We start from the raw sequence: 25,185 nt of genomic DNA, 5'->3' as shown, positions 1-25,185 counted from the left end.
TCTTGTGGGTGTTGATACAGCTAGTATGATCCTCATGAGTTACAATACAAACATGACTGTTTTGTCAGCTTTTCTGCTGTGGTTAATGCTATATATGAGAGGCGGACATGCAGAGACCACGTGTGGTTTTAAGGTAACTACAAGAAGTTGGATATAACCGTAGGATCAGCTGAAAAGTGATCTTAAGTGGGACTGGAACTTTGTAGACGTATGATCTTTTCTCGACAACGAATATTCTGTTAGTATAAGACCTTAAAAAAAAACAGCGTGCAGCATGCCCATGGTAATCAGTAAAACAATAGGTTCAGTCGATATTAATCAGAAAGACTTCGAATGGGTAGACTTTTACAAAGCGGTTGCCTTGGCAACATGGAAACATTCATTATATCATTGCATTTCAATTACATTGCCTTTCGCAAAGCTGTCCACATATACGTATTTGGTATATCGATGACACCATGGATTCCAAAACTAAGTGGACGGATGTCGCCTACTCAGGAACTACCTTTGATGGTGCTGATCGTGTCACGTTGTGATATAAGTGAAACAATGTGAATCTGCGGCCTTGTTATAACAAATTGTTCTTCCAGAGCTGTAACAGTGTGAAGGATGGCATGCTGAATGTTCATCTGGTTCCTCATACACATGATGATGTCGGGTGGCTGAAAACTGTGGATGAATACTACTATGGCGGTGAGAGTTTCCGAATGATATTTGACGTTGTTGCATATATAGACATCCTAAGGAAACAATGTTCGAAGAAATTCCCCGAAGGTGGTATTGTCTTGTCATTGTATGTGCGTTGACACAGGTGCCTCCAAAGGGACAAGGGACGCTCTTCTTTCTCAACACCCGGTACCAACATCTGACGGTTATTCAAGAACATATGCTATGTACGAATTGTAACAATGACTTTTATTAGCTGTCATCTGCATGAAAAAAACTAACTTGGTGTCAGTAATTAAGTTATCTGTGTATCTTTTATCACTGGAATTGTCCTTCTGCGACTATGCGTCAAGATGGCATATTCCCTATAAACCCTTCAAAAATGGCTTAACTTCTGTAATACACGTGAACGTGGTTATGCTGACTATAAGAAGTGATTGTGCGATTTCATATTCGGCTAAAAAAAAAGAATGGAACTTGCGGTGACATGAAGCGTTTCTTGGGTCATTTGCAGAGGTCATCTGCAAATTGTGTTTCCAGTCCCCATTTCCTGTTTTGATCGAATCAAAAGGAATCTAATATTGTCTTTTATGCTGTTTACCTGTGTAAAGTCATGTAACCATGCTGCTACTATAACTTACACACTCATGCTCAGTAGTGGCAATCAGCTTTTCTCTCCTCTTCCTCTCGTACTTCCGAAACTGCAATCTTTTGTCTCGTCTTTGGGTTAATTATTTCCTTAATGTCAACTTCACTTGATTCCAATATCCACAGAGTTTGGCTCGCGAAATCAAAAGTATTTAACATCTTACTCTAGGAAAGTACTCACTGTCAGTTCCGTCATCTCATTTCCAGTACAGACAGGTCGACACTGAGACAGTTTTCTTACATGTATCATATCCGGAGACGCATGGTCATTGTATACATTTTATACAATCATAGAGCTAAACCTTTACCTCCCAGAGTTGCTATTTGTAAACACTGTCTTCAAAATATTCATTATCTCTTAAAGAATATTCTGTTTCCTACTCTGTATAGAAGAAGTGATAATAATAACGAACATTGTGTATTAACTGAGTACGTTATTCACATTTTACTACATATAGTTTGGGTACTTTGTTTTATGTTCTCACTGATATCCTTTCACATATGACAATGTTTATAAATGGTATAAACCAGCAAGCAAAACTTTCCTGTTTATTCCTGTTCCTGTGTAACCCATCAGCTCGACTGGACATTCAGAGAGCTGGTGTCGTCTACATCCTCGACTCTGTGATACCTCAGCTGTTGCAGAACCCGTCGAGGAGGTTCATCTACGTTGAAATCGCCTTCTTCTGGAGGTGGTGGGAGGAACAGACGGAGGAGATGCAGTCCACAGTGAAGCAGCTTGTTAATCAAGGTACTAGTGCTACTAGAGGTTGAAGCCGATCGTGGGTATAATGCTTCCAATTGAAATGAATGAAATCGATCAAACATTAAGTATCGTCGCTGTTGCACTAATTACGTTTCGTCAGACCAGACAATTACAAAGAAACCACTCTGACAAGTTACATTTCTCCCTTCTGGGTAAATATAAGGTCAAGGTGTTATACATTACACAGTGACACTTGTTTCTGAAATTTTGTGAAATGAAGGCTAAGACTGAACCAAATAGTGAGTGAATGGCGATACTTTTCAGATGTGTTTTTTAGTTTTGCAGAAAATCAGAGCATTAATTCTTAAAAAGTCAGGGAGAATAGTCTCAATGCCATGGTCAAGTTGGTTGTGCCGTTTGTATTGCGACACAGTTGAATTGAACAGTTTGTCTAAACATAGAATTTCAAACATTGCAGACAATATTTTTGTTTTTTTACACCACCACTTCTCACAAAGGCTGACTGTTACACGTGAAAGTCTGTTGTCTCAACGGTACTGTCTTCTTTCTGTTGCCTGTTAGGAAGGCTAGAGTTCACTCTTGGTGGATGGTCAATGAACGACGAAGGGGCCACGCACTACAATGCTATTATAGACCAACATACTCTCGGACTCAGGTTCCTTAACTCAACCTTTGGACAATGTGCCCATCCCCGGGTTGCGTGGCAGATAGATCCATTTGGACACTCGCGCCAACAAGCATCGCTCTTTGCTCAGGTTCATATTGTTTTCAAAAGTATTAACTTAACTGGTGTAATTATCTATGGTTTGTAATACTCTTTAAAAGGGTGTGGGTAGATGAAATGCCTTGTAGCCATTCTCACTATGACCGAATACGCTGATGGACTGTGTTGTTTGGAGCTAAGTATTCCAACATAATATCCCCTCCGAGATCCACATTCCTCTGCCACCCATGATAGATGTGGTGTAAATAGGCTCCTGCCAGTATGAAGAAGGTCTTCAGAGCAATCCTTATATAATCGTCAATTGTATAATCCGTGTCATACACTTGTTTCTACAAGTTCGGACTTGGAATTCTTGGACAGTGGAATTCTGATGTGCCAAATCTGGTACATTGGTTCAATGACACGTTTTCCAGTTTTTCTCAGAGTGAGTGAGTTTAGTTTTACGCCACACTCAGCAATATTCCAGCTGTATGGCGAGTCTTAACCACACAATCCACTGATCCACAACACAGCATCGATCTGTGCAAATGGGAATCGATGACATGTGTCAACCAAGTAAGCGAGCCTGACCACCCGATCCCCTTAGTCGCCTTTTACGACAAGCATAGTCACCTTTTATGGCAAGCATGGGTTGCTGAAGGCCTATTCTACCCCGGGACCCTCACGGGCCATTATTTGTGTCAGAATATGAACTCTAGGTATTAAAGAGACTAATGTCGCAATTCGAAGTTAACGTTACATATTTCTCGTGGTTCAAAGTGAATTTCCAAATGAACATGTCCATCACACAGGCAGATACATGCATTACTAAGACATCTGGCGAGAAAGTATTTTTAGACATTTCAATGTAAACTTTTATTAGATCTTTTATTGGTATTGGTATTTGAGCCTCATGCATACTTTTGTTGGCGCATGATTGACTGGTGATTCCTGATCTGTTTCTTGTAGATGGGATACGATGCCTTGTACTTTGGGAGAATTGACTATCAGGACAAAACCACGAGGCTGAATGAGAAAACAATGGAAATGATATGGAGGGGGAGCCCCGAAAATATTGGTTGGTGAGAGGGAACATAAATGAGTGAAGTATGATGTTTTATGCCGCTGACAATAATATTGTATTATATCGACAATATCTGGCACGCGTATGAAAACACTCATGTGAGGAAGCTTAGCGAATGACAGCAAACTCATCAACAACATGGGCACGACATCCAGGCAAAACTTTATAACAACACGATGATATCTTGAAGGTTCTGATAATTACAATGGTTACAAAGACGTCATGATAGGTTGCCTTCCTTTGGTACGTCGCAAACCTATATTCGTGGGTTCAAATCCGACAGGGTCTTTTTATAAAATCTATTGAAGCACATATCTGTAATAAAACTACCAACTGAAAAAGATAACTAGTTTCTGAACAAAATTGCAGTTTCTCCCTTCCCGAAATATTCCACTATTATATCATCATATGGTTGGTCGTGTTCTAGGGGTAACATCCGACCTGTTCTCTGGAACCCTGTTCAACGGTTACGGTCCTCCCTCTGGATTCTGTTACGATATCGCATGCCAAGACCCACCCATCATGGTAAGTTAGTTTACAACAACTGTCATATCACGTTTCATTGACGCGGCCAATACGCAATGTCCATGTGAGTGTTTCTCCTGTCTTATTATTATTGCTATCATGAGTGCGGCATAAAACTAAACTCATTCATTCTTATTGTTATCAGGATGATGTGCGGATGCATGACTACAATGTCCAAGACCGGGTTGCTGCGTTCATATCTGCAGCCAAGGAACAAGTAGGTTGTCAACACCCTTTTCAAAGTACCCGTGAATGTCCCGGGGTAGAATAGGCCTTCAGAATGGCAATGCTTGCCATAAAAGGTGACTATGCTTGTCGTAAGAGGCGACTAAGGGGATCGGGTGGTCAGGTTCGTTGACTTGCTTGACACATGTTATCGGTTCCCAATTGCGCAGATCGATGATATGTTGTTGGTCACTGGATTGTGTGGAATATTGCTGAGTGTGGCGTAAAACTCACTCACTCACTCACCCACCCCTTTTCAAAGTTACAGATCATTTCCATGTCAAATCACATATGACTGTTCATATAATCAAAACATACTTAATATTCTCCAAACATGTGTTTGTCAATCAAGGAGATATCCTTGATAATTACAGTGGTTCCACACTTTCCAACCTTTCTGTTTTTGTGTGTCGATCTTGTATAATGAATGTAAATAATATCATATAAATACTACGGAGACGGTGTCGTATGTTGTATAACTTGTACTCAATCATTTGCTCATGTATAAAATATGTTTAAAACTATAACCTGTTTCCTAGGCTACAGAGTAATTGTGAGTATAAGTAGCATATAATATTCTGCGCTCATCACCAATGTTTTCCTAGGCAAAACACTACACAACCAACCACATCATGATGACCATGGGCTCTGACTTTCTTTATTCCAACGCGCACACATGGTACAAGAACCTTGACAAGCTCATCAAATATGTAAACCAACAGGTAATCAATAATATATCCTTCTTAAATGTGTTCTGCCTGCCCTACTGAACAAACTTAGAATACCAATGTGAAATACGTTCGTTAAATTTTCACTTAACTATCCGTGTAAAAGTCCTAACGTCAGGTAAAACCTGGGCGAGTCTGACAGCTAAGTAGAACTGATTAATGAAGCAAATGGGATATGTGGATCTTTGGACCAATTGAATGTCAAATTTGTAAAACATCTCCTGGGATAATTTTCTAGCTACCATCTTTGTCCTCCGAAATGATGGTTAGAACATAAGAACAAGGAGAATTTTATGAATATATAACTTCTTACTATTAATATGAGCGATGTTTCAGTGCAGCTACTAATACCATATTCCAAATACATTACTACTGCCCATTACGATAGGTCAGTATCGATACTTATACCTAAAGACAAGGAAATAAAAGGTTTTAAACTTAATTTGACCAGAGGATTGCAAGTATTATTATCAAAGGACTGTTCATTTAATTACGTTTTTATTCCAGCGATATATTATGTTGTAAACTGATGTAAGACAATTTAAGGCACCACTTGTTACGGTATGTAATACAGACTCTATATTGCTGACTATTTATCCATGAAAAACTTACATAACGTTTAATAGCAGGTTCCCCAATTCAGGTGTTCTTGTTCACATTCAGTGTACCACCTATGTCTGAGAATGGATAAGGTCCGACTTAACCTGAGGCGGCCTTTTATGCGGGGTTTGGCAGACTTAGCAGGGAAAATGCAACGAATCTGAGCAAATGCGTGGTTTTGATGGCTTTTGCAATCTCTACATGATGGTATTCATAAAGAAGTAACAGAAGGCATTACAGTTTCGTTATATGTAGACAGTACCCTTGCAATCTGTATCGTCATGGAAAGCGAGTGTTAACGAAGAATATTACCTGTCATGAAATATATTGTAATCATTACGTGTAATTTGTTTCACCAGACATACGTCTATTGTTTCCTTACAGCAGGAGCACGGTAGCAGCGTCAATGTCCTGTACTCCACGCCGTCATGTTACACATACCATGTGAACAGAGCTAACCAGTCTTACAACACAAAGGAAGACGACTTTTTCCCCTACGCTATCAAACCTCACGGATTCCTTACAGGTTTTTACACAAGTCGACCTACCCTTAAAGGTTTCATCAGGGACGCCAACAACAAGCTACAGGTACGTTGATTTATTCCACTAAGTGCACATTCTCCAATACCCGAATGCTGATATTATAGACATGAAACTGAATTGATAAATATAGGTGCTGACTTAAATTCATTCTCAGAACCTATTACTTGCTATGTTAATAGGGCTCCTTGCTGTTAAGCAGGAGACCTATTGTAATTGTTCGTGTTTATTATGTTTTACAGATTAAGATAGAAATGCACTGGCACAGTCAGGCTGGTAAAGCTCATCATCATCTCATGGTCCTCGCAACCTCTATAGTCCGTTTGGCTCAAATGCGGACCGATGAACTGCAATGTCACTTGAAAACTAATAAACATAGCATACTCTATGAAACTTTTGAAGAATTTTTGTCCTAATAAGAGAAAAGATGTTTCACAAACTATCATTAAAATATTGTCACAGTTCACAGTTTATTACGAGTGCAGAGAAAGGCACATCTATGTGTTCGAGAAGGACGTGCACAAGTGTCGAGAAAGATATTTATTCATTCACCTGTGCTGTGCTGTCTCCATACTTTCTCGCACACCTGACTGTCCCATTCTCTGCACTCCTCCCTCGTAACAAATTGTGAACTGTGTCAATATTTTAATGATAGTCTTTTAAACAACTTTTTTTTATTTTAAGCAAAAGTATTCTGCAAAAACCGCAGCGAGTTGGCATGATGTTCTGATCAGCGTTCCATTGAGTTTTTATGTTTTTTTTATTTTTCGAGCTAGACTGCAATTCATGGGTCCGCTTTTGAGCCAAACGGACCATACACGCAGCCCAGACAGCGAATGGGACTTCTCCCAGGAAACACTGCCTAATTGAACCTACCAAGAACTTTCCCCAACATTGCAACCTTCTGCATTACCCAGATTGCCAGAAGGGCTGTGCTTCTGGTGGAGAACCCGGGCACTCTCCTGATCTGCATCAAGAGTTAAGGAGGTACCAAACCAAGGGCACCGTGAACAATGGGGAGCCTGGCGACATTGTACTTGGGATGCAAGCGAGATATTTCAAAGGCGAGGTCCGCATATTTAACATGCTTTTCCTGAATCTTGCCAATCAAGAGGGACAGAAAATTCAATGATATAAATAGTTTCATTGGTTTTATCAATAAGAACAAAATCAGGTGTGTTGGCATGAATTCTGTATATGGTCCTAGTTAAGAGAAGTTTACAAAATCATTTTCCATGACGCCTTGGGCATGTTCAGGGTCGTACCATGGATGAACCTCGGAGTCAAAGCCACAGGCATGTCGGAGAAAGTAGTAAAAGCAGCGAGTCATGCCATCATGACTGTTTGTGCCAAGCAGGGGCATCCACTGACTAAGTGTTGGATAGTCCCTGTGAATTCATTGCAAAGACGATATTTCATATTGATATTTTCTTTAAGAAACATATTCTGGCGATTGCAAGTGGGCAGTGACTGGTCATGAGCAGCAGAAAAGAAGCCCTCCGTTTCATATTAAAGACTAGTCGGCTGGAATACTGTTCTGTTCCCGACACTGCATGTACACACGATGCAATGACTTCTCAGAAAGCTTCTCCATAAAAGACCGATTCTGGGCAGACTTGGCGAAGGACTTCACCTGGTTTACTCCCATCGCTGTACTGTCCAGCAGTACATCACCTTCAACAAAATCAACAAATTCCAGATGTGTCCAACAACCTTGCCACGTTTAAATAGCAGTGGAAATCCTTGCTTTCATCGTGAGTCTTGGCATGCATCACCAGAGGATCATCCGACAAATGCATATAGGAGTACATACATAGACATATGTGCAAAAGTACACACTAAAAGTCTATCATGAAAAGCCTCCACATTAATCAAACCCCCACCTCCTGAGCTGACTGGCATTAATAAGAGAGGGACGAGGGTGGCGTGCTCTGTTATCAAACATGATCCCTCAGGCCAGGCAGTCAAGGCTCTGGATGTCTTGTTTGGTCCAACCAACTACTCCAAAGGAACAGGAGCGAACTGGCACAGCAAACGTATTGGAGGCTTTGACTTTGTTTCGAGTATTTAGCTCTGAACTCTGATTTTCTTTACACGAGATGTATGCTCGACCCGAAGTTTATCTTGAATCTGGGCATTCTGGAGCTTCTTTCGAACTTGCATTCCAAGATAGGTGTAGGCCTGATCTTCCACAAGATACTCCATAACTCCTCCCCCTTGTAACATGACCAACCCATCAGTAGTTACCTTGCCACGTTACAAATGAAGAGTATTACATTTGTTGAATCCAAAAGTCATGCCAGTATCATTAGAAAAGGACTCGGCAAGGAGAACCTACTCTTACAAATTGGTATCTCATTTGGCAATGAGCTCGATGTCATTCATGTAGAGGAGATGACTAAGCGGTGTTGGGTGAGGAGGTCCGGGATGGTAACCCTTCAACCTTTAAAGACAGACAAAAAGGCAAAGGACTAAAGGAATCACCCTGAAATATCTAGACCCAATAGCAAAGGGCAGACAATTCAAAATTAATTTTATAAATTCAATTTAAGAAGAAAATATCTCCAAAACTACTGAGCCAATGAGTGCCAAATTTCTTGAGTAGATGCCTTCAAGTTCGTCAAGTCGCAAAATGCACCGTTTGTCCGCTATTTTGGCTTGATGTTTGTTGCTGTTTTTCAGCAAAATCCTGACTACTTTACTCACAAAATGTGCTGCACTCAAACTACAAGAGCTACGGCTTTGAAACTTTGTGAACACCATGTGAACACACCGTGTGTTAGCTAAAAGAAGAAAAAACATTCAAGACGTGAACCAAGTGAAGCAAAAAGTGTGCAAAAATCACACAGAATGACTTGAAACAATGTACCTGTCACGATAAACAATGCTAACATTCAAAACCCAAAGTTTCGACGAATTAGGAAAATGGGCACTTTATATCACGACGGCCCAGGGATACATGACGATACAGGAGAAAATGTTTCATAAGTTTTTCCAGCATTTAGGGACATTCGGGACATTACCCTTTCAAAGCATACGACAGTCTGAAGAAAGCGTGAGTAGATTAAAGCACGCTCTCGAAACACCTACACCTACAAGTGATAATGGTCGGGTTTATTACTGATACTGGCGATTTAAATTCTTTTCAAAACCTTTTGCTGGGCCCCATCACTCAAGCTACCTGAATCCCTTCTCAAAATATATTTCATTCCGTTCCAGTCACATGTTTTTGTAGGAGACGGATGCAACGCGTGATTATGCATGCATTTTCGTGCAGGCACCTGCCTTTGTACACTCGTGGTTTTGGTGTTGGTAATTTCATTTATGGCCATGTTGGTGATATGTGTGAGTACTGTATGTATATGTATTATGTGCTTCAGTAAATGTCAAAAGTACTACCGCTTACCGGATAATTTTAACTGAACTTCAACTGAAATTCATTACAGTTATTTGCTGAAAGAAACTCCTCTTATAGACCTATATGTATATATATGTGTGATAACATAGACAAAATGCGAAAAAGTGAAAGTCTTTTTGTGTGCAATGTAGTGTATACGTGGATTTATGCCAGTTAAGTTCATCAACAAGCAAACGCTTGAATGATCAAGTATATTCATCACTTCTCTACAGAGCACAGTGACAATCTGTCGTATGCATCTAAAGGGTTTGCTGATTATTTTCTGTTCTATGGTGCATGTTAAAAGTATCACTGTGTGGTAGATATTTTCTTCGTGATTGTTAGAGGTAAATTGAGGTAACTGCTGAAAGAGGTATCAAAACCTGCTAACAACTCCCATTCGCTGGTTTTTCAAATTCCAATGCTGAAAGAACAACTTCACGTTAGGTATCAGGTGGGTGTTCTGTTGTTTATGGTAACCTGTTTACGGGTGTTACTTGTACTCTAAGCATATTTGCATGCCTGCAACATTCAAAAGTTTAGTCGCCGTAGCGTGAGAGTAACAGGGTAATGGATACTGACACGGACTATAGAAATACCTCACCTGCCGTTGATTCACAAGGTCAGTTGCGACAACGTGAGAGGAACAATTTAATGATTGCTGGTGCAGACTACAGAAATACTTTCCTTGCTGTGGATTCACATGATCAGTTGGGACAGTGAGAGAGAAACAGTATTATTACTATGCTAACACTTGTATAGCACTGATATCCGGTTCAGCTGCTCGAAGACGCTTTGTTTTTCCGCGATTCTTGGATGTTCATCACAACGGTACATCTTATGTACAATATCAAGTCCCAGGGCTCCTTACAACGCTTGCTGCCCGCTGGGTGCACATAGTTAATGTGGCCTCCCTATCCTTACGAGGTACCCACCCACAGCTGGGTGGACTGGGAGACATAGTCACAGTATTTTGTACGTTGTTTACGGCACGTTGCGCAACTAGGTCTTTGCTCGTATTCATGTGGCTGTGACAACGCTGAACGAGTCTGCACACAAAGTTGACTCCAAGGTTTTTACACCCGGTGACAGATGGGCTCGATCACGGCACTTCCAAGCTCGCTGGATTACTAACCTTGCGTCTGAGACAGGACTATAGAAATACGGCACACGTGAACGTCATGGCAACATTAGCAGCTTGAGTTGCATTAGCAGAGTTGCATTATGTATCAACAGCTTTCGGTCGTGGGAACCATGCCATGTTTGAATGTTGTATGTCAAATTTACACCAGTTAAACCACCAATGTGAATGCAGTGATTGAATTTTATTTGCACTGACGTCCTATATCCAGCTGGACTGGGTCGATGTTTCTGCAGATGAACTAGAATTTCCAGGATTCATCATAACCTCGGTAACAATTTAACTATGTCAACAACGTTGTTTGAGATACATTAACGTTTAAGTTTTAAATGTGAATGACAGTCAATTTAGGTTACACAGTTTTATGGGGTTTATTTACAGTTTGAACATGTTATTTTGCCTCGTCATTCCGTTTCCCACTAACACCAAATTATATCCTTACATGCAGATTCGCTTATGTAAGATTCATATAAAGTAACCTAAACTTACAGGATGTCCAGTACTTCCAGTTAAAACGTTTTCAGGTAGCAGCAAAACTTTGTCAGAACTGGAGGTGATTTTATTTACTCGGTTAAAACAAATGCATCATTTGCAATTCAACTTACATCTATTATTTTTGTTCCTTTGAAGTTCTAATTAGGTCAGCAACTGTTTTAAAAGCCGAAAGTTTCATAATCCAAACCATACCACACAGTCATTTATATTTTACCCTCGGCCATATGAATTCAAAGTTAAAATGTGGGCCATTTATAATTACTGACATTGATATTCATCAATATTAATGGTAGTCATTATTGCTCTCACAACTACGGGATAGATGCAAATGGCTGGAATCTATCACGTCAAGGAGCCTTTCGTGCTTGAAACTATATTTTGACATTGTAATGATTACACAGCTGTTATAAAGACTGACCTGTATGACAGTATGGTATACACGTGACCCAGCTGAATGTTTCTTCTTCCCTACTCGCAACCAGATCGTGAGACAACTTCATGTGCTCGCAAACCTGCAAAACTCCAACGACAGCTTCAGTAAGATTTTCCAGCTAGGTAAGATTATTTCTTTTATAGCATGAAAACCGTTTACTACTGGACCTGCAGCTTGATATCGTAACTACATGAACCAATGTTATATTTTGGGTTCATACACGTGAAGTAAGGCGACATGCATAATTACATACTTCATATTGTTTTCATTGCGATATGTCTTATCTATTTCTGGTTCGTGTACTTAATATACACCACTCGAACCATTTTTTTCTTTCCAGAGTTGAAATGCAATACTAACAATAATAGAAAGTATATATCCACTAAATTAAACATATGCTTACACGAAACTCAAATTCATGATAACAATGTGAATTTCATATTTGATGAGTGTATGAACATTGTGCTTACAGAGGAAGCAATGGGGATAGCACAACACCATGACGCCATTAGGTGAGCACAATTATACGCATGTCTACATGCATAACAAGAAGACGTCTGTGTGAGCTCAGTGTACAAGTGTACAGATTCTAAATATTGACCGTACGTTTTAGCACTGGAGGTAGGCAAATACTTTTCTCAACTTCAGGTTCAGATGATATAAGTGTCATGTGCTGAAAACTGACATTTGTGAACTTGTTAACTGCATATTTGGATGTTTGTACTGCAGATTATATTTATAAAATTACCAAATCTCCACTGGACTACATCCACACGAGTTACATTAATAAAAGCTTCAGTCAGTAGCGATACAGACTGAATACTCTTTACGACAAAATGGAATGGACGGTGTCATCTGAGATCTCGACAACAGCAAACCACATACATAAGTAAACATTTGAAAGGCATTTTGACATGGTGTGCAGACTGCAGACTGTGAATTGCTTTTGCTTTCGTTTATTACTTCTTTGAAACTTAGATTATTACATTCTATTTCATGAATAGCACAGCTCATAACTGCTTCTCATTCTGAGAGTGCACAGCTCATTTAAACCTATTTGAGACATGAAAATCATTTCATCTCCTATTTTGAATATGTATTCTCACGAGACAGCCGAAGGTGATAATATGGCTATCAGAGTACACATGATCAAGAGGGAACTACAAAAACGGAATGGTAGGTTGAAAAAGTCGCGAGATTCGACTCGAGAGACTTGTTCAATGTATGAATGACCAGTGGGAAGACGACTGGTGGCCACAACAAAGCCTGATGTTGCTCTCACTCAATATATACAGTGTAAAGTATGAGACCTTTTCTTTAGGTAAACCTTACTTTCTTACAATCTATCCATGTAACAAATCATTTTCATTCATGTCGGATATAATTTTGAATAAAAGCAGTTTGAACGAACATTTCGTAAATGCTTCATACAGTTAGAACGTTCATACTCTACGTGACTGCAAAGTAGAATCTAATGGTTCGTTAAACTCTCAATTTTCCGTAACCCATAATTGCCTTCTACCTGCTTTCCTAATTATTTTTAACAGTGCTCGACAGTTTCTCACATATGATATACTACACTGATGATTCATTATGTGAATGCAGTTAGTATTGAGATGTACGATGTTCTTTCAGACAGTTGTGTTGAACGTTTAATGACATGTACATTACACATAAAACAGATATTACTGGATGGTCACCACAACCACTGTATCAATATTGTTCTCCGCGTTTATTCTTCTCAACAAACCTGAGTATCCCAAAGTAAATCTTGCAACAATGTCGGTAACTGTCCGACACAAACTGCCTTCTTTGTACTACTACCTTCACACGGGCAATCAAAATATGTTATCTGCTATGATACGTGTATGATAAACGCGTTTTTCGCTTCATAGTGGAACGGAGAAGCAAGCTGTTGCACGCGACTACGCTGACCGACTTGGCAGAGCCTTGATAACAGTCGAGGTAATATCTGAAATATTTTACATGCTACTCAGAGTTGATACCTTTAACTGGCAGGCAATGCTATTATCAGTGTATTTGACGGATATTCGCCGATTTGGAATTAGGCTGGTTGCCGTCATACATATCTAGATAGCCGTTACAACTTTTATTAACTGACACAGCGACCTATTCATTGCAAAAACGTGTCTGTATAATGAACAGATCATGTCCAAGCTACTCACCACCATTTTGAGATGTAACGAGAAAGTCAATGTTGATATGGTAATAATGATGTTTTGAGAGTACGTCACCACTTTCACTGCCTGATGACCATAGTTGTTTGTACAGCAGTCACCTTGAAACGTGATTGGCGTATGACGTGAAATTTGCATGTATCCGACTGTCAATTTCAAACGGATAAAATCGGCTAACAACTGTATGATGCCAGATGACTGTAAATCAGTGGTATGCAGTGATTTATCAGCCTTTTTGAAAACCGTCAAAATCAAGAAGTCATGCTGGTGCACAGGGCTACTCCGTTCTGAGTTTAGGTGTGATGATAAATAGAAATGGTGTTTGTCAAAACACTTACACTTCCTATCCAAATTGAAAGTTTTGGTTCCACTGTTTTTAAGAGTATGTGTGCTTGCATTTAAAGCAATGCCTTTATGTAACCCTATCTGCCGTATTGGTGTAGACACTTTTCGATGAGAACAGGACTATACTAGTCTAGCAGAACAATGAACCATCGTGATGTTCATACCAATATCCTCACCGAAAACATGCAGTCATATAGTAAGGCGTGGTATATGACATATGCATCAACCAAACTAATTATCACAAGTATTATGTTTGAAAGGATGTTGTGTTGGAGGGGCTTGCTCGACTACTACAAAAAGTTAGTGTGACATTTCCACGTCAGACCTCCTGCAGTGGCCTTCTGCCTAATGTATGGAAAGCATCACCTACAACAACAAAGGTAACGAAATAATCAACATATATCACAGAAGTGTTTCAATGTTATCATCTATGACAAGAAGAGTACAAATGAAAATTACGTATTCATTGAAACTAAACGATATACTATTTTACTAAGTTGAGGTGATGAAGAATGATGATACTGTAAAAGGCGACGTAGGTTGTAATGTTGTTGTCGTGATCACTTGATTGACATTAGAATCTGTCGAAACGGAAAAAGACTGACTGTTGTATATCCATAAATCATCATCGTTCTTTATACCCTTAAGCAATTAGCCACCAAAAACTATGTCTCACCTATACTGGAAGGTATGTCAATATGGACAACATACGTCCGTGATATCTGTTTCCAGCTACAACTGATAGTGTGGAACCCACTTACCCGCCCCACCACGTGTTATATTAGGGTGACAGTATTCACATCTGGTTGGGCCGTCGTAGGACCGGGTGGCGAGCAACTGCAGCACGATGTAAGTTTGTACAAAACTAGATGTTTTAAAATTAAATGTTATTTCAACCCACCCTGAAAAATACTCGATATATTAAATCTTTCCACTGCATTCAATGTGTCTTTGATCGTTGGATCATTCATTCGTTTATACCTTATAATGTCCTGTCCTATCATATCATATCATAAAGCAATGAAAAGTGCACGTTCGTTTGTCGTATTTAAGGTGAACAAGAGGTCGATACATTCAAATTCATGATACATGAAATATTGAACTTTGAACCAGTATTGTAAACATAATTGTTTTCAGGTTGTTGTGTGTGATGTTGGGAAGGAAATTGTCTTTCCTGCCTCGCCACCATCTCTCGGATTCAGCGTTTACTTCCTTAACACACAAGGTGACGACCATTTATTGTCATACAAATGTGTACACTTTCAGTTCAAATGGTCAGGGTCATTATACACATAGTAGGCACATAAAGAAACTGTGCTTACAAAAATCTAAATTTATCAAACCTATGTAGACACATGAGAATTTAAACTCAGAGATTAGTGAGATGTATCCAACATTCATGCACGTGCTACGTTCCATGACGTCAGTGGTTTCGTCCTTGAGACGTGCAGTACGTTGTTGCAAGTGCATTCCGGGAAAGAGAAACAAAGCAAAGGAATGCCACACAATACTGTCACTTTGGAAAGCTCAACCCCTGCTCTTGCGATCGTTCAAAAACTTAAACGGCTACTGAGTGGTTGCACATTTCCACTGCTACCAGAACACCATTTCTGCACTGCTAGAACAACAAATGACACCATCGATCGGCCACGTCCTGGACGTCCACGTGTAACAACGCCAAGACAGAACAGATGGATAAGGGTGATCCATCTTCGCCACAGGTTTCAGACTGCAGTGATGACTGCCCGGATCATCCCAAGACTTCGTCGTGTTCACCCCAACACAGTTCGACAACGTTCACGTCATCGGGGGATACGTCCCCCTATACGACCTATCCTTACACAACGTCACGACAAGCTCGCCGAACGTGGTGCCAAGATCATGCCCGCAGACTCTTGTTTTGGTGGAGAAGTGTTGTTTTTACAGAAGAGTCCAGGTTTAACATTTCCCATAGTGACGTGAACGTAGCTATAGACGCGTGTGAGAACGTTATGCACAGAGCTGTGTCTTGGAGAGGAAACGCTTTGGTGGTGGTGGTGGTGGTGGTATGGTTCCGTGATGATTTGGGGTGGGATAACAGCTCGCCAAAGAACTCATTTGGTGATTGTTCAGGGCAACTTAACTGGTGTGGGCTATACCGATCCGATTCTTAGACCTGTGGCAATTCCTTTTCTGCAAGGTCATGACCCTTGGTTAACATTCCAAAAGGACAATGCCCGCCCTCACACGTCAAGGGTTTGCTATGGAATTCTTGCAACACCACGACATTGACATACTGCTTTGGCCTGCAAATTCACCGGGTCTCTCCCCGATAGATCATGTTTGGGACGAGATGGATCGACGTCTACGCCGTCTTTCTCATCCGCCAGATAATGCCCTTGACCTTGCAACAGATCTTGAGAGAATCTGGCTTGGCATCCCACAAGCCTTCCTTGTACTTATGGTAGGCTTTCTGCGTCGTCGATGCACTGCTGTCCTCAATGCCGATGGTCAACACACCCGTTATAGAGCTTTTGACATGGCCGTTTGACCCATGTCCCGCTTGTGGACTCGTGACATTGTGATTGGGTTTTTAGCTGAAATTCTCCCCACTTGCTATGGTCTCATGACCCTTCCATCAAAGTTTATAGGTACCTTTAACATTGTTATCGAACTTATCAACTGGGATAATATTTTTTTTGTGGCTAGTATAGTTTCCAGGGTGATTTCAACATATGAACTATTGTCACCTATTCGCAGAATCTTCAAACAGCGGTTCTCCGGTGCCGGTCAGGCAAACATCCATAGCGGATAAAGTGGTTGGAAATAAGGTAACTATGGAGATGAGAATTTAGTAAATCATTGACAAAACTGTTGTAGATTACCTTATGACGATTTGTTCTGTCAGTACACGCTGTTGTTGCAACATTTTATTTTTAACCCCCGGAGTGTACATATTACGCCATTATAGCTGAAGCGGCCACATTTTTGTGTCTATTTATTGGTTTATGTGTTTGGTGTGTGTGGGTTTTTTTCTTTTTTTTCTTTGTGTGTGTGTGTGTGTGTGTGTGTGTGTGTGTGTGTGTGTGTGTGTGTGTGTGGTGTTGTGTTGTATGTGCAGGATTGTGTTTGGTGTGTATGTCTTGTGTGTGCAGGAGGGCTTTGGGTGTGTTCAGGTGTGTGACTATATATTACATACTCAGACAATAGCATCAGAACACCCCACGACATCTAGTTGCCGCTATTCGCTCCTCACCCTATGTGTTTGAATCAGATGGTGTCGCTGGTGTTTGATGGCGCGACCGGTAAGCTGAAGCAGATGAACAATCTACAGAAGAATATCAGTATGTACCTTGAGCAGGAGTTTCAGTATTACCTGTCTTTTAACGGTGACTGCCATGATGACGAGCACCAAGCTTCGGGAGCCTACATCTTCAGACCGAACCATACCACTACGGAGAAGTTTCCTCTACAGCTTTTCAAAACGACTTACATTCAGGTACTAGAACAGCAATAATTTCTACATGTGCATAGTCCATTGAGTTATAAGCGCATGACCCAAGGGCGTGTCTTTGTAAAACTATTGATATTGTTTAGTTAACTAGTAGTGGTGCGGAGACTTAAACCTCATAATATTCTTTGTTGGTAATACAGGATCTGTTGGCTATTGCTTCCTCAGATTCTTCTGGGGCAGTGGGGAAGCCGAGTAGTTGAGGCGTTCACTCGTCACGCCGAAGAACCGGGTTCGATTCCCCACATGGACACAACGTGTTAAACCAATTTCTGATGTCCCCGTCATGATGTTGCTGGAATATTGCTTAAAGCGGCGTAAAACTATACTCACTCACTCAGACCCTTCCCGACTATCAGTTTGTCAGCATCTAACACATGCTTGACGTAGGGTCTCAGCTAATGAGAATATCCTATGATCACAGAGTCTTCTCTCCAGTTACACGTTTAGGTTGTGGTTCAGTTTCATCTGAGTCGCTGTTCGAAGCAGTTTTCAAATACATTCACCAAACACAGCACCCAGCACATGCTCCTTTGACACCGAGTTCGTATTTCCCTTCTCTGCTTATATTCAGGGCAAGGTTGTTCAGGAGGTACACCAGGTGTTTAGCCCTTGGGCTTCACAAATCATCCGAATCTTTGAGGACAAGTCCTACGTGGAGGTTTCCTGGGCAGTTGGACCGATACCAATTGAGTATGTCGCCTGGTATCTCCAGAATGCAGGAACACATTAACACAAGGTTTACTTCAAAGTTACGGGACTCGAGTCTGAACACAGGAAATAGATCTGAAGTAATTGTAGGCATAAGGATCCACGTTTGGTATGACAATATATCAAGATTCGTTTTGTAATTTTTGAAGAATTGCTTAACATTCTTCATAACTGGTCTTAATCGTGTAAGAATCATGCGTGTATGAGTATTTAATTATTTTATTATATACAATTATATTATCGCTTTTACATAATTGTGATATCTATTGGGTTTTTTTATCAGGGATAAACAGGGGAAAGAGATCATAAGTTTGTACAAAACGGATCTCAGGACACAGGGACAGTTCCACACAGACGCCAACGGTCGTGAAATGATGGTCAGAAGGTAATTGTCCCCATCGATGAAACTGAGTATTTGAATCAACTACACTTTGAAAGAGTTTCATGATGGGATGATATTGTTTAATCGCTTCTGTACGGATTAATTTTATTTTGTGCTAAATAAACAGAAGGGAGGCTCATGAATGTGGTTTCTTACAAATACGAGTGAGTGAGTGAGTGAGTTTAGTTTTACGCCGCACTCAGCAATATTCCAGCTATATGGCGGCGGTCTGTAAATAATCAAGTCTGGACCAGACAATCCAGTGATCAACAACATGAACATCGATCTGCGCAATGGGGAACCGATGACATATGTCAAGCAAGTCAGCGAGCCTGACCACCCGATCCCGTTAGTCGCCTCTTACGACAGGCTGAGTGGCCTTTTATGGCAAGCATGGGTTGCTGAAGGCCTATTCTACCCCGGGACCTTCACGGGTATACAAGATGACTATTAATGCGTAATGTCATGCATGACGTGTAGGCGTTCACTGTTTCAGACTAAATCACCGCGATACTTGGCATCTGAACCAGACGGAGCCAGTGGCTGGAAACTACTACCCTGTCAACTCCAGAATTTACATCCAGGTATCTCAATGACACGGTGCAGTCCACTCTATACATGACGCTGAGGTGGAATGTATCAATCCTCGCCTTGTATTGTCATACACTTTTCATCAAAACGTTGTCCCGGTACAACATTAAAATTTCATTTATACTTTAAATAGCCCAATTACTCTCTAGTCGTTCACTTTCCATGCCAAGTTGTGGACATCCAGTTTAATATTCAGAAGGAATAGTTCATTCCGAATAGGTTACTACAACCAAATAACATGTGTGATGTTAGTGTTTGTCAACCAATTACCTTCAGATTCTGTATGTTAGTGTTTGTCAACCAATTACCTTCACATTCTATATTGGAAGAAAAACGAGACGCATACTTCATGTAATGGATTCCTAGCTTCACCACAGAGCTAGGTAGTGAAACGCAGGTGTTGATGCAACGTACCCAATCGATATACATGTTTACACTGGGTCCTGTTACATCTTGACTTACTTAGACACAATATAGTCGCATGAAATTACAGCAATTTAGATGATGGCATGCGCCGACTATGACGTGATCTGTGCATCACTGCTGCTCTGGTGATTATTTTTGTTTTGTTGTTTTTGTCTCTGTAATCATGTTTACATGAGGGCGGATGTAGAACGGGTTCATTCGCTGGAAGGCGACTTTTTAGTTCTAGCTTTTCGCACGAAGACGATATACGGTGCTCTTTCAAGTTTAGTCTTTTACACTAATGTTTATTTATGTAAGGGCCTAGGGGGATTAGCGTAAGGGTGGCGGCTAAATTTGTACTAATTTCTGCGTGAACACAATTCATGGGTCGTTGATGCTGATACTGATTTTGTGAATAATGTTTTGGTGCACTGTTATTTATAGTATTAATGTGCATTCGTATCAGTCACATATAACAACAATGGCAACAGTTATTCACATATGCCGATACAAGAATCATCATTACTCGACTTCTGAGACATGGCGAACACACAACTACAGTACAAGTATCTACCTACAGCTCGAGGTGGAAGGTGTTTGGTGGTCGGAAGTTATACATACGGAATAGGTAAGAGAAAAGCAACTGAGGGAGGTTATTAGAGATGCACAACGAAAGGCTGCAGTGCCTCACTGACAACGAAGAATGACATTCCACTGGGAGCTGACAACTCACAACCACCACAACGCCCCCAGCCCCAACTTTTTCAGCGCCTCCCACCAAAGAAAAAGAGGTACTGAGACCTGCAAAAGGAAGCAGGAGGAAGTCAAGTGGAAGTTGTATGAGCATGCAGTCTATGCATCGTATGATATTAAATAAGCATCTTAGATGATACTTAGGACATATTAAGGATAAAGAAGGACAATGGAAGTGGAATATTTTACAAAATGATACGATGATTAGCATCTTTATTTGTGCATGTTGAAATGATTAAGAAGTGCCGTTGAGGTGAAATATATTATGAAATGATACGGTGTTGGATGGTAACGTGTAATGGTAATGATACTTTAGACACCTTCTATGTAAAATATATCGTAAAACGGTACATGGAAGTGAAATATTTTATAAATGTGTGAATGAAATGAACATGAACGTCTTGTGGTTGTCGCCTTCCTCTGTGATTAGGGTTCTTGTATAAACAGCCGAATTCATTGTTGCAAATGTCCACCCTTTTCGCACGAAAGCGAAGCGAAAAACGGCCCATGTGTATACAGGTCCCTTAATGTCGCCTTCTTGCAAAGACACCGTAGAATGTCCTCGGCCATCATAATCCCAAGCGGCAGGTAATAGGTGTTTCTTGAACAGTTTAACTGGTCAGTTTGACGTGTACATATTGTGTAGCTGTGTATTTCGAGATAATCCTTTCGATAAGTATGGTATCAGGCAATCACAATGCCCTTGTTTCGTCCGCAGGACACGACAAGAAACATACAGTTCACTGTGATGACTGATCGATCTGAAGGAGGGAGCAGCTTACGTGATGGAGAAATTGAACTGATGGTAAATAACACCAATTAGCTTGCACAAACACTTCAGAAACCAACACGCGCGTGCATCGTGACGATATTAATCCCCAGTACCGACCATTCTCAATGTGGCACGAGTACTTCCTCGTTCAAGTTTACAGAATGGGTGTTGGAAGTGTTTCATGATCGGTCGATCTGCACGTTCATAATAGCTTGTGGTTCCTGAAACCGACAGTTCACGATAACACTATATAACATTACTATCGATAATGTAGACAGCTGATCATGCTGATGCTTTTAATTTGGAATTACACAAAGGTTAGTTTTGACAAATGATGGAAATGATTCCAAAAACCATTCAAATCCACATGGTTCTACGTTTGTCTAACAGATACATAGACGCTTATTGATGGATGATCACTTGGGAGTCGGCGAACCATTGAATGAGACAGGCGATGACGGCAAAGGGCTAGTGGCTATTGGTTAAACCAGTCTTTACAGTCAATTATGTTTTCATTATTCGTTGGATTTGTTCGTTTGTGTTTCTCATTATGGTTCTCAAACAATCATTATACACTTTATGTTTTCACAAATGTATTACGTTCGCTATAATTCTTACCAAAGCAAGAAGAAGATAATATACATCCCTGTGAAGGTCAACAACCACTGTGTATCTGCTGTTTGTATGTATTGGTATCGTCATGTGTTGTGTACACAAATCAGATGTGATATTGATGCAGGCTCACACTACTTGCTTCTCGACACGGTGTCTGCATCTGCAGCTAGACATCGACTCCTCGCTGAAGACATCTTCATGGAACCAATGGTGTCTGTCTCAGAGACAGACCACACCTTCCAGTCCTGGAGCGATCTTTATGTCACAAATGTAGGTATGCTCTCCGTGACATTCAAACACAGTATCTGGATTGTCACAGGTCGAATGTAGCGTTGTTTTTCTTATGAACAATAATATTATAAGCCGTCGGTCTTTTCAACTGCCCTCCTTCGTCGGGCAATTAATGAAAGACCTCGCACTTCTGCAAATGATAATGCCCTGAAAAAAAGCGTTTGATTTAAAATGGATAGAATATTCAACAATAGAATTTAATAAAAACAACTACATCGGTTTCGAAGCATTTACTGTGACAACAAACGACGGAGGTCACTGAAAAGCTTTTCACAATTATGGACATGTTACAGAACAACACAGATGACGTCACTCTTGAGAGCGACGACATTCGACCTTGTCCTTTGCTTATACTCCCAGCCGCCATTGTTTTCAGTGCTCAACAACGTTATAATTCCACTTGATGTTTTTTGCTGTGTGTTGTACAAATGCTGTGTTCGGCACAGGCAAGAAAGTATTTATTGCACAAGTACATGTGTCGAATGTGAGTCAGAAATATCGCCAATAATGAACCCAAGTTCAAATGAGCCGTACGTGATTGAACATCAACAGCTGAGCTACTCACATAACGACGTCACATAACACCGGGCTTGATAATTGCCCGTCGTCAAGCATTTTGCGGGCATTATCAAGTTGCTTGCTCATTTCTGATAAAGTGCGGGCAATGTAATAATTCTATCTATTTTAGCTATAATATTATATAACTGCCAAGAGGAGTTATTCCTCAGGTCAACTAACTGTCCTGAATAGGTCTGCCCCAACACACGTTCACATTCATGAAGAACATTGTAGAAGTCATTAACTATCATCCCACGGTCCACGGTCTCTGTGTCACTGCTAATGCAGTTCCGTATTATCATGCATTGAGATATGTATATAATTATTGTTGTTGCAGCGATCGTTTATCCAGAAAAGCCTCCCGGGAAATGTTCACCTCCTAACCCTCTCACAGATCCCAAACGAGAACAGTGAGGCTACATCGTTCCTGATCTTCAGACTAGAGCACCAGTTTGAGAAGACGGAGGACCCCGAACTCTCTCAACCAGTGACGGTGTATGTGAAAGTAAGGACGTGATAAGTTCAGCATTGGCTCTTTAAGTAACTGAATTACAGGCAGATTCAACATCGTTTGATTCGTGGTCTGATTTACCTTTACAAATTGGCATAGATTAAACAGGTTCAAAGAAACAAATTGTCTTTCTACGTAGATTAATTTATCACATGTTTGATGTGTACAAAATATCATGGCGATCCTTTACGCGTCGTTTCTTCTTTCAGGAACTGTTTATTCCATTTGACATAATCAACATAGAGGAACTGACTCTTGCTGCAAACATGCCACTTAAAGATTTAGATCGCCTTGCTTGGCGCTCCGCACCGGCACGAGCAGGTGTTCCAGGAAGATTGGTTCCAAAGGATCGTCCAACAGATGTCGATCCTTTTGCCATTGTTCTCAATCCTATGGATATCAGGACATTTAAGATCGAAATTTCCCATAAGGCACTACCTCGAAACACGTAAGTGTATGTGCATCTAGTTAAGAGTCGCGGGCTGCTCATAATGTACTTTGACGATTGTAAATCGAATTTTTATCTACATATTGTTTGACATAACTGTACCAACATATAAATGCAAAAACACGTCAAAACTCATGCTGCTACAAAATCCCTACTATATGACACGATCATGTTCAACAGGGATTTCCGATACTGTTAGCGTATCACACCCTGTCAGTGGAACCCACCACAAACAAGAGCAAAACACATGCTCTTTGAAACTATCCAGTAATAAACAAACGTTTTTGAATGAAGGTGTTACATGTAATATTTCATCTTGGCTTGCGAGAAAAGTACCCTGCCTTGTATCAATTGTTTGCACACATAACGGCCATCTACATAGTCCACCACACTAGAGAGCTGGCACTTGCAGCCGCACATTACACAAACAGGCTTCCGTAAAAACGTGTATTTCTTTTAAAGATAACTTAGTTCTGAGACGTTTCTTGTTTGGCTTTGTCTGGCATTAAAGCAGCAAACAAAATGGCAAGCTTTACCGCTTTCGAAGCTAAAGGTTTAAGAAGGTAAAAAGACAACTGTCAGGTGATCTGCACGAAAATCCATAGACAGCTGTGCAAATGTGGTATTGGGTCGGGGAAGTTGCAGAAAATTCACCAGGTTACTGTATCCGTCTGTTTGTCGCCAGAGTAAAAATTCATTACGTTCATACAATACAGACCTTTGTGTCAAATGTAACTCTGTTTGTAGTGTCCGCGGAAAAAACATGACGAACACGTAAAACTGAATGAAGTGTGTTTGTCACTCTGTAAACACTGACATGTAAATACTGCTGGTTTCAGTTTCAAAAGCTTTAGTAGTTAATGCTGGTTATTGCAGGTTCTGTGTTTGATAATTAGTGGTTGCTATAGATATTACAGCCTGTTCATATTTTACTGGTTGTTCGCGTCCGTTTTGTAAATATCACCGACAATAATGAATCCAAGTCTTGCAATGCTACTGAAGTCTAACTTGTCCTTTCCATGCGCTGGCGAAACTAAGTCTTCTACCGGTTGCTATGGCAACACTAACGATTACTTGATAATGTGACAGACTTAGTATATTAATTAATGTGTGTTCTTTCTTGTATTTAAAAAATAAACAACGTTGTAAATGAATGGTTTCTTTAATCTTGTAGTGTGGCTTGAGAGAAAACTGTCACGAGTT

At 40.4% G+C, this 25,185-nt stretch overlaps 1 protein-coding gene across 1 annotated transcript; it reads left to right on the top strand.

Annotated features, from left to right (window-relative positions):
• Positions 1-25,136, top strand: LOC137283519 (lysosomal alpha-mannosidase-like). Its single transcript, XM_067815067.1, has 25 exons — positions 1-133; positions 591-693; positions 1,892-2,065; positions 2,603-2,796; positions 3,714-3,822; positions 4,256-4,353; positions 4,499-4,570; positions 5,184-5,300; positions 6,291-6,494; positions 11,962-12,034; positions 12,385-12,424; positions 13,808-13,877; positions 14,716-14,835; positions 15,188-15,304; positions 15,593-15,680; positions 17,195-17,265; positions 17,709-17,933; positions 18,520-18,638; positions 18,940-19,041; positions 19,535-19,622; positions 21,506-21,592; positions 21,950-22,040; positions 22,299-22,444; positions 23,361-23,528; positions 23,744-25,136. The coding sequence occupies exons 1-25, from the start codon at positions 26-28 to the stop codon at positions 23,984-23,986; spliced, it is 3,027 nt and encodes a 1,008-aa protein (XP_067671168.1). The 5' UTR covers positions 1-25; the 3' UTR covers positions 23,987-25,136.
• The last annotated feature ends 49 nt before the right edge of the window (positions 25,137-25,185 follow it).

The sequence above is a fragment of the Haliotis asinina genome, chromosome 5 (genome assembly GCF_037392515.1).
Source record: "Haliotis asinina isolate JCU_RB_2024 chromosome 5, JCU_Hal_asi_v2, whole genome shotgun sequence".
Taxonomy (NCBI): Eukaryota; Metazoa; Mollusca; class Gastropoda; order Lepetellida; family Haliotidae; genus Haliotis; species Haliotis asinina.
The sequence above is the reverse complement of the archived record's forward strand: the minus strand, read 5'-3'. Positions and strand labels throughout refer to the sequence as shown.